General features: G+C 42.2%; 1 protein-coding gene across 3 annotated transcripts in view; it reads right to left on the bottom strand.

The window, feature by feature from the left end:
• Positions 1 to 889: 889 nt before the first annotated feature.
• The window catches only part of carm1 (coactivator-associated arginine methyltransferase 1), a 49427-nt gene continuing 39086 nt past the window's right edge, over positions 890 to 11230 (bottom strand). For 2 of the 3 annotated variants that reach the window (XM_080723618.1, XM_080723619.1), the window contains exons 15-16: positions 3215 to 3283; positions 890 to 2251 (exon numbers count right to left, since the gene is read on the bottom strand). In XM_080723618.1, coding sequence (XP_080579744.1) covers positions 2121 to 2251; positions 3215 to 3283 — 200 coding nt within the window. In that variant the 3' untranslated portion in view covers positions 890 to 2120. The remainder of the gene's footprint in view (positions 2252 to 3214; positions 3284 to 11230) is intronic. The other variant, XM_080723620.1, reaches the window with a different exon arrangement.

The following is an 11230-nucleotide window of genomic DNA, read 5'->3' as shown; positions in this document are numbered from 1 at the left end:
CCAGACGAAACTGCATTCCTATAAACGGGGGGTGGGGGGAGTCCTGCTTCCTTGTGCTCATTGTCCTGTTTTGCGCACGTGTGTGGTGTGTGTGTGTGTCTGTGAACTCTTAATTCATGCTCTGTCGTAGCAAAAAGGCGAAGACTTCAGACGCATTGTGAGCTCACAGGGTGGCCATTTTTGTACTACCGGTATATATATATATATATATATATATATATATATATATATATAGTATACCCCAGGGGTCTTCAACGTTTTCAGGCCAAGGACTTCTTAGTTGAGAGAAAGATGAAGCAGGGACCCCCACGACATCTTCATAGATTCCATATGGTTTAATCGCTTGACAGCACAATCATCAGCGTATTTTGGATTCATGTCAAATTGCGTTTGCAGATATTTAACCACTAGAACCGTCAATACTTAATAAACTTGACCTTTCACTCTGTACTTAGTCTGCTCTTTTTCCCCTCTACACCAAAGCTCTTCGCCGAAAATAGCCGATCTACAAGCTCACAACGCCTCGCAGCGCAAGGCGTTGTGAGCTTGTAGATCTGCTATTTGTGGCTAAAGTTCTCAGAATATGTCGCTGGGGTTCAAATGCTTAAGAGGGGGGAAAAGTTTCTATATCACACAAAGATTTGGAGGACCCCCTGTAGTAACTGTGAGGACCTCCTAGGGGTCCCGGACCCCTCGTTGAAGACCCCTGTTAAACCCCATGGTACTATATATACACTGATTTTTGTAACTACATATTTGTAGGTCGCCTTTGCTTTTGCACGACAAAGTATGAATGGGGTTTAAAAGGGGCGGTGGTGGGGGCAGGGGGGGGATAAGTCCATGAGTGAATGGGGGGGGGGGGGGGGGGGGGGAGGGTTGCAAAGAGGAACTGAACGACTCTCGGAGCGACTAGCGGTAAGAGCCCATGTTGGCCGGGGAGGACGGATATACCACGAGATCGTTCTTTTTTTAACTTTTTTTTTTTAAGACCAGTCACAACGCAGAGTGCCCTTGTCAACAGCACTGCTTTTGGTATACTGGGGGGGGGGGACGATTGGCTGGCTGGCTGGCTGGTGTGGGGGGAGAGGGGGGGGGGGCAGGGCCACGGCTCGAAGAGGAGGGGCTTGTGTGTGTGCGCGCGTGTGTGAGTGAGTGGAGTAGGGATGGGACGATACGAACGTTTCATATCACGATTATTGTGACCAAAAGAAATCGCGATTTTACGATATTATCGCGATAATCGAAATATCCCCCCACATCCATTATCCTGGGGCGGAACATTTGCCAAAAAAGAAAAAAAAAATGCAGATCTACAAGCTTGTATATCTGCTATTTTTTGGTCAAAGAGATTCGTTAGAGAGTGAAAGAAAGACAAGTATGTGTGTTATAAGTACGTTTTACCAATTATAGAGGGTTTAAGTGCTACCGGATATGCAGCTCGGCAAATAAAAGGTGAATTGATCCCCCAGTGTACGACGGAGGACGATTTCACGATGAATTAAATATCCACGACACGATCATCATGAGTGTTTTTTTTTATCGCGATAAACGATAATATGATAATGTGAAAATTCCATATCACGATTAGTGTGACCATATAAATCACGATTTACAATATTATCACGATAATCAAAATCCATTATGCTGGGGCGGAACATTTGCCCAAAAAATAGCCGATCGTTGTGAGCTTGTAGATCAGCTATTTTGTGGCAAAGACATTTGATAAGAGTGAAAAAAAGACTGTATCAAGTACGCATATTTTAAGTACCTTTTACCAATTATAAAGGGTTTAAGTGTTACCGGATATGGAGCTCGGCAAATAAAAGGTGAATTGATCCCAGTGCATGACGGAGGACGATTTCACGATGAATTAAATCTCCACAATACGATTATCGTGAGTGTTTTTTATCCCGATAAACGATAATATCGTGTATCGTCCCATCCCTAAGAGAGGGGAGGGGCAGGGGGTGGCGAGGGGGCGGGCAGGGGGGGGCGGGCGGGGGTCGTCTTGTCATGCCAGGAGGGAGAAGGGCGTTGGGCACTCTTGAGCGCGGCGAGATCTTCTTGGGCGGGCGGGCGGGTGGGAGAAGCTCTTCGTGGCGTCCTGATCTTTTCTTAACTTATCCATAATGCACAGTGTTGGGGATGGCCATGGGCGAGGCCATGGAGATGGCGGGACCCCCCATGGTGAACTGGTTGGTGACGGGGTAGTGGGTGGGGTTGCCGCTGGCTGACTGGCCCGCCGAGGCTCCTGGAAGGGGAGAGGGAGAGAAAAAGAATGTTAAAATCATCATTCACCTCTTGACCAGTCACCCCCAAAGATTACTTGTTTTCTGTTGATTACTCACGCCATGGAGACTTGAGTTCAATAATATAGTTTGGGGTTTTGTTGTCAATGGGGGGTAAATTTACTATAATCAATGTTTTGTCTTAGGAATGCGACAAATACAAAAATAATAATAATAAAAAAGGTCATTTTGTGGGTGAACTACTCCTTTAAAACCCATTAAGATCTGGGGCAGAGTTTTCTTTTTTTTTTTTTTACACAAATGCATGTTTCTGTCATCAGTGGTTCTTGTCAAGGACCACCCAAAATGTAATGTATTTGGCCAAGGACCCCCATCTTAAACTGATTATGTTAAACTAAATATTTGAGTTAAACATGTTTCCTTTAAAATAATAGGTATATTATATTATTCAATATTTGCACAATTCATGAGGTAAGTCTTCCGCAGAATACAGATGCTGGGGTTTAAAGCCTATTCTATTTGCCATTGCACAATGGTATCACACAACAATTGTGGGGAAACCGTTGAGTTGGTTCCACTTGATGTGATGCTACAATTTGAGATCTCAATGGGCCTGAAAATGAAGGCCCATTTAGGGCCTTTAGGGCCCAATTAGGGCCCATAACTGGGCTGGCCCGGGGCCCGGCACGACTACTTAGCATACATTCTAGGCCCTACCCGGCCCAAAAACGTCGGGTTGGGTTGGGTATGGTCAAGTTTGGGAACAAAAATCTGAGAATGCTATCACAGAGTAAAAGTACTAAAAAAATTCAGTTTCTTTTTTCATTGAGCCGGAGGTCTGGCCCGGCCCGACTAATTAGCGTACATTTTAGGCCCTACACGGCCCTAAATGTTGGGTCAGGGCAAAATTTGAGAACTCTAGCTACAATGTAGGTGTTGTTCTAAATGTCACCCCCTGGACGTACCCTGGACAATGCCTGTGCTCATGATGGACCCCATCCTGGAGTGGGTGTGGTTCACAATTCCAGAGTTAACTGAGACAAAAGAGAAGGACAATCAACTATTTGTACACACACACACACACACACACACACACACACACTAGGGCATTAACGACTTGTGATTTTTGCAAGTCGACTCGACTCAGTAAAAAGTTGAGTTGAAGTCGACTTTATCGTTTGATGACGTCATCACATCACACACAACCCCCCAATTATTTTAGGGGGTCCCCAGATGATTAACTTAATGTTGTTAAACATAAAGTTTAAGTGTATAGACACATTTCAAGTGCCAATTTAAGGACTTTTTAATACCTCTAAAATGACAAATTAAACATTGTCCAAATTGTCAAATATATAGAGGCAGAAATTGTGAAAATAGCCAATCTACATGCTCACAACGCCTCTGTGAGCATGTAGATCTGCTATTTTCACAATAGAAAGTATTATTATTATTTTTCAACTTTCTCTGGTGGGAGTCGACTTGTGTAATGAAGTCGACTGAGTCAACTTGTCTACTTTTTCGTTAATGCCCCAACACACACACACACATATACACAAGCGAGCATGCACGCGCAAACAAACGCATGGCATAGTCCATTGACAAGGATCGTTTTACATTGGCAGCACTGCGAGAAAGATTCCAACCGTGTCAATATTATCATCAGCCACCAAACTGCTTTTACTTGAAGAAAACGAGGAGTCAGGATTTGTAAATGTCACATTTGAATGACAAATGCAGTTAAAGGAGTTAAAGTTCACCCCCAAAATGACTTTTTTCCCCCTAATAAATTCAGCTTGTTCACATGTTCACAACCTTCCAATCACCTGTAATGGAATAAAGGACCATGGACGACAATTATATTTGGCTGTGCCACATGGTCCTTCGCTCACTATACTCATTGTGGAGGGCTCCACAAAGTACATACAGTAATCATAGGCGGTGATAAGCTATCACCCCCTTCACTGATTGGTCGATCTAGACCAATCAGTGTGCCCCCTGGTTTTAGAGGCACAGAGGCGCGGTGATAGGACTTCACCTGAGTCCGTGACTATGATGGCCATCACATTTTTAGGTGATAGCTTATCACCTAAAATTTGAGGTGATAGCTCTTCACCTTGGACTCTGTTGAAGCCAAATAGTAGTTGTTAATGTTTTTAACACTTTTTTAGCATCAGCTTGAGAGCTGCTCTGGGAACACAGAGGAATGTGTGTTTCCTTCCTTCATTTATATCTTTATATTACAAAAGAGTAAGTGATCTACTTCCGGGTCATGTATCGCTAACTTAAATACCAAACCAGTTGGCCAAGATGTACTACATATGTACTAAATATAGCTTAAAAATTCAAACACCCATGTCACCTTTGCAAGATGTCGTTTCCAAACCTCTGTATACAGTTGTATTCGTTATTACCCTCATATTTTGCCTCTGTATGAAATAGTCCGCCGGTCAAATATGTCCGACCGGAAACGTGCGCTGCGGCACAATAGTTCCGCCACAATAGTTCCCCCCCCCCCCCCCCCCCCCCCCCCCCCCCCCAATTTTTTTTTTTTTTTTTTTTTTAACGTTTTTTTTGTTTTTTGTTTTTGTTTTTTCCTTTTTTTTCCTTTTTTTTTTTTTTACTAGATGTGAGCGGCCCGAAGGGCCGCGACCCTCTAGTATTATACACCCTTCAAGGAAAAGACACACACAAAAAGTCCAGATTACCATCTGGTGGCTAAATAAATTAACTACATATTTTAAAGTTTTAAAGCAACATACAAATTCATAGATCTCATAGAATGAAATCCGCTATATCTCTGTAACAGTGCTCAATAGGAGTTTAAGCTTGCCGCAAGCTGCTATAACCTAATTTTGCAGTGGGGTCGGAATCATTTTGATTGCCATTTGTGAATATTCTGAAACATTGTGCCTGATGACAAACAAGTCAAGTGTAAAGTATGATAAGAAACACTTGCGGTGTGTTTACATTCGTTTTATTTGACAATCATCAAAAACAGAAACATAAATATATATATATATATCAATCATTAACACAAGTTGAAATAAACAACATTCAACATTGTTTGTAAAAGATTACATGAACAGGATATTTTGCCAAATCGCATATCATTTCCTGGAGCCATTTCATGACAGGCTAGCACTCTCCGACCAATAGGGGCACCTTATTCCAATCTTTAGGCCCGTGCAAGAGAAAGCACATGGACCTTAGGCTTAGTTCTCAGCCTTGCAATACACACATGTACTATATTTGCAGAATGTTTGTCTCCCCCCAGAATAGGGATGCTAAGGTTCTGAAAAAAAGTTTCCAAAGTCCAGGGACCAGCACTTACTTATTATGCCTGGAAGCCAACATTTCTTATGGAACATTTTTAATCAGATTAATCACAGCTTAAAAAATAGTACTTAATCATGATTAATCACAAATCAAACCATGTCTAAAATATGACATTTCTTTATATTGTTGTGGGAATGGAAAATAAGGTGAAGAAGATACATACATAGGCCTATGATTAATGTATATTATGTATGTGTAATGGAGGTGATCCAAACCTCTCCACCCGGGTCTACCACGTGAAAGTCCAATAAGGGATATCCCTATGTAACGAGGGCAGATACTAGACTTTTGAGGCTACAGGCTGGGGCTGCGACTCTCCACCACATATGTAGCCTATATATGTATGTTTATTATAATCATTATTATTTATTTTATTTATGCATGTAGTGATTTATTGCGTAGCAATAAAATACAATAGGCCTAGGTCTAAAACACGGGCTTACAGCTTAATTTTTGCAAACTAAAGAAATATGAATAAAAGAAAGTAAGACATTATGACAATGCCTCTGAACATTTATTACACATAGCTAGGGTGACCATACGTCCCCTTTTCCACGGACATGTCCTCTTTTAGGGGTCTGTCTGGTCTGTCCGGGGGGGGGGGGGGGGGGGTTTGTAAATTCCTTCAAATGTCCGGGATTTTGCGCATATCAGTTAGCAGTGGTGTCCAAAGTGCGGCCCGGGGGCCAAATGCGGCCCGATGACAACTTTTATGCGGCCCCCAGCTTCATTCCTAAAATGATACTATAAACGGCACGCCAGCACTGTCAAACAGTCAATAATAATATTTTATAGTATGATTTGTCAGGATGCCCTGATCTTTTTTATTTATCTCATTCTGAAGGGGTCAAAGAAAGGCTATTTTGTTGTATTATTTTCCTTGCACATCTGGTTACATTTGATAATGTGAGTTATTTGTGTTTTGTTCAGAGCAAACACTTGACAAAAGACCATTGATATTAATTAGTGATGATAATTAAATAAAATATTGTAATTGCGATGCATAGCCTACATGTACAGTATTATGACTTTGTTACAGTCTGACCGAAAGTACATTTTGTCAGGAGATATAGTCGGCCCTTTTCTAATGTGGCCCCCTTTGAAAAAAGTTTGGACACCCCTGAGTTAAAGCATGGGCATTTACAATTCACGTTCAATGGTTCGTTTGGTAACACAATGGGAGACGGATTTCCACCCCAAACCCCGGAATGTGAATTATTCATACTACTCTGTCTGCGCTGTGATCCCTCCCTCAGTTAGTCTCGTTCAGACGCGTGTATCAAAACACCATCCCGCTTCCAGCAGTGGAAGCTTGTGATTGGCTGAACCGGAGGTAGGGAGAGCTCCGTTGTGTTCGCCTGGACCGCACGGAGGTGCCGCGAGCTCACTTGTGTATAGGTTATAGGTAATATAATAGGCCTACATGCGATGTTTCATAACATATTATAAACATTCTATATTTATAAGGTCAAGTAGTTTAGGCATTTTGGTTTGATAAGGTTGTGGGGAGAACAATTTATCTTTTTTATTTGACTATTTTTACTTTAATTATAATTAAAGAGACTTCATAGTTAATTAGTGATTTTAATAAATAGCCTATGTCATGATTGCTGTTATAGCTAGATCAGATTGTGTTTATAATATAACGCCGGCGCGCCTCCGTCATCTCCGCCCTTGTTCCGTTGTTGGAACCGGGATGTTGTTTTGATTCACGCAGTTCAGACACGGTGCACAGAGCAGAAAGAACGCACTACTGCCGTTTCACTGATGAAATTTACGAAAAATGCCAGTATCTTCGTCTTGGTAACCAAACAGAAGCAGAGTGATGCTGTCTGCAAAGCTGGCACTGACGTTTCCGTCACAAATTAAAGTTCTTTAGACCTGCTTCAAGCCCATATCAACACTCACTGCAAAGTAGGACAGCTGTGCGAGGTGAGAGCTCTTCTGCTAATTAAATTAACAGAATATGTTGTACAACCTTACAAAGCAGAAGATCCGGTGGTTTGAAGAAAGGGTTACCTCTCTTTTTCTAAGATAACCCTAAAACTTAAGAGATGTTTGTTTTAGTTACAAAGCTGAATGAATGTTCATATGAGGCATAGACATACATTCATACATCATGACACTGAAGGAGACTCCAGTCTCTGAAGGAGAGACCACACACACACACACACACACACACACGCACACGCACACACACAAGCCATATAGTGCATGTCTTACTGTCCTTTATCAACAGAGAAGGGATGGGACTATATGAACATTTCATTTCACGATTATTGTGACCAAAGAAATAGCAATTTACGATATCATCGCGATAATCAAAATAATCAATTATCCTGGGGTGGAATTCTGTCAAAAAATAGCAGATCTACAAGCTCATAACGTGTCGCAACACGTCACGTTGTGAGCTTGTAGATCAGCTATTTTTTGGCAAAGAGATTTGGTAGAGAGTGAAAATAAGACTGTATCAAGTGCGTATATCATAAGTACGTTTTACCAATAGAGGGTTTAAGTGGTACCGGATATGCAGCTCGGGAAATAAAAGGTGCATGACTGAGGACGATATCACGATATCACGATAAATTAAATCTCCACAATACAATTATCGTGAGTGTTTTTATTATCCTCTGAGATGTAGTGGAGTAAAAGTACTAAACATTGGAAATGCTCCAGTAAAGTAAAAGTACCTCAAAAGTGTACGTAAGTAGAGTCCTTGAGTACAGTTTCTTAGTTACTTTCCTCCACCGACAGGGGGTGTGGAAGAGAGGGTGGAATGGATGGAGGAAAGTGTCAGGAGTGATTTGTGACTGAAGGGTACCAGGCACGTGCACACATGGATAAAAGGGCAGGGGCTCAAGCCCCCTTTGATGTCAGTCTGTAAAAAGTGCCCTCTCCAGACCATGAATGCAGTTTTCACTATGGTGAAAGAAATGCAAATGCCCTTTTTCCATGCCATACCCGAAGGCAGCATTCTAGTGAGGCAGAGAATTGCATTGTCCAAACTCTCCTGAACTTGAACGCAGCATCTTATGTTGAAAGAACTGCCCTCTGTGTAGAAATCAAGCATCGAAAATAGCCGACCTCCAAGCTCACAACGCGTCGGGCTGCGACGCGTTGTGAGCTTGGAGGTCTGCTATTTTCGATGTTTCCACCAAAAGGCCCTTTTAGAGATTTCATCCCCTGCCTCTCTAACATTCTCTGCACGTCCCTGCCTGGGACAACCAGGGCCGCTGGCTCCCCAGGCGGCCTCACCAACCACTCACCCATGGCTGCTAATTAGCATCCCAATTTCTAATTGGCTCCATTACATTTCCTGACCACCACAATGTAACCCTCTCAGAGTTGGGACACTGAGCTGTGGGATTCTCAGCCTCGCCACGCTCACATGCCGTCACCACAACGACCCTGGAGGACACACACGAATGACTTGCTTGTGTCTAAATTCCACCTTGTGGATCCGACCGTTTCTAAGAGGAGGAAGACGCCTGCCGATAAAGCCGCCGGGACCCGCTGATGAGAAAATGGACTTTGCCATCATTTTCTAGGACAGGGGTTTTCAAACTGCCAAACTGTCAAACTTTTGACTCCCCTGTAAATATCTTTTTCTTCCACGGCACCCCTGAATTACACTGTTAATGTTTAGAATCTTACATCCTATCGGAGAAATGTCCATTTCCATCAGAACTGACTGAAAATAAAGTTATACTTGACGTTTGACCACTTGAACCCCAGCATGCCTATTCTGAGGGGAAGGTTCACCAAAAATAGCCGATCTACAAGCCCACAACGCGTCACAACATGGCGCGTTGTGAGCTTGTAGATCTGCTATTTTTGGTAGAGAGTGTTGTCGTAGATGGAAAAAGAACTCAAGTACAATGCAAATCAGGTCTGTTTTACTAAGCATAGTGAAGTGATATTGATGAATTCCAAATATTACCAAATTATCTCGCGGCACCCCTGGACTGGCATCACGGCACCCCAGGGTGCCCCGTCACCCACTTTGAAACCCCTGTTCTAGGAGACGCATAATTGTGAGTGGACCTTTAGTTTGCTACTGCTGCAAAACCAAGCCTAAATAAGCCAGAGACATTTTCCCGTCGCACATTTTAACTAATAGCATATTCACAATCTCAACTCTCAATTTCCTATACTAATCAACTCCAAAGCAACACTAGTAATAGTGCTGAGTGTTGTTTTGGTGAGAGCAGAAAAAAAAACTGCACAGAGTAAAAATCTCCGGCTCCGCCCTCCGGTTGCCAGATTCTGTGAGTGAAAACAAGCGACCAGGTCTATGAAAATAAGCCCAAAAGCAGCGACCGGTTTCACCTATTGAGCTCTATTACATTAGCTATGTTCTAAAAGAATGTTGAAAGCAAGGCCAACTAAGTAACTACACTTCAGAAACAAGCCCAAGCAAAAGCAACCCACAACTAGCAACATTATGGGAAAACAGGATCAAAGTCGCATATAACGAGCAGACCTGGCAACACTGCCATACCGTAAACAGTTGGTCGGGTGGAAAAGAAAGTGCTTGGTTGTTTTTTAAGTTCTTTGCAGTTTGTGTACAGTAAAGAGGAGTCTCCTGTAGTTTATTTGGTGTGGAGTCAACTGTAATGTGATCAATCAAGTGTTGATCAATGAAGTGTCATTCTTGAAAAGAATCATTGAACCATCTAATAGCTGGTTCCCTTCAAAGTTTACTGCCAGTTTTATCTGGTAAAGCAAACCGCACCTTCTGCTGTCAACAACACAATGGTCCCACACATACAGCAAAATTAAACAAACACAAACTCTGCCTTGTGGATTGGACCGTTTCTGAGAGGCAGAAGAAAACCAAATCATATGGTGATGGGTTGAAGGCAGGGGTCTTCAACAAATCCTAGCACTTCATCTTTAATGTGAGTTGGTTCAACCAACACACAACACACTTAGTTAGGTTTGTAGGCTTCACAACGCATGCTATATTCTTACTGGGGATGCTAAAGTATCAACCCGCAAAGTGCTAACATTTTTGAAAACATTGGTCAATTTGGTATAATGCAATCGGTGGCTTAGGACTCTCTTAATGGGTACAACTTGGTTCATACTGTCTAGCTGTGTTTCAACGAACATGAAAAATACGTATTGGACAACCTCTCGTATACACCATATACCCCCCTCCCGCTAGAATAACGTTGAGCCTTGCATCTTATCCTGAACAGCTCTCACAAAACGCACCAATACATTATGTTTTTCTCTATAAGACAAACATTAACTGGTGACAGTCAACATAGCAGCAGAACTCCCTGCACATTTGGAACATAAGAATATATTATTGGCCAAGCTATGCATCTTCTCTTTCCTAACAGTGCATATCATCCAACATGGGTAAATAAATAAGCATTGAGGCAGCCGGTCCTTTAAAAGGTAGAGCAACAGATAAGGGACAGCTTCATACAGTATATGTACATACACATCCACACAACAATATCGGTTGATTTTCATACATTTCTATGTGCTATTACTGTATAGGTTTTGGGGAAAAAATAGAAAAACAAGGACTGTAAATGTAGACTGGACAGTGATGAGGTGAGAAGTAGATAGTTGCACATATTGTATTGACTGTATTGACTGTAGTTAGTACATATTGGCCTACAAAT

Source organism: Nannobrachium achirus (genome assembly GCF_963921795.1).
Source record: "Nannobrachium achirus genome assembly, chromosome: 4".
Classification (NCBI taxonomy): Eukaryota; Metazoa; Chordata; class Actinopteri; order Myctophiformes; family Myctophidae; genus Nannobrachium; species Nannobrachium achirus.
Note: the sequence above shows the minus strand (reverse complement) of the source record. Positions and strands in the feature narration are given on the sequence as shown.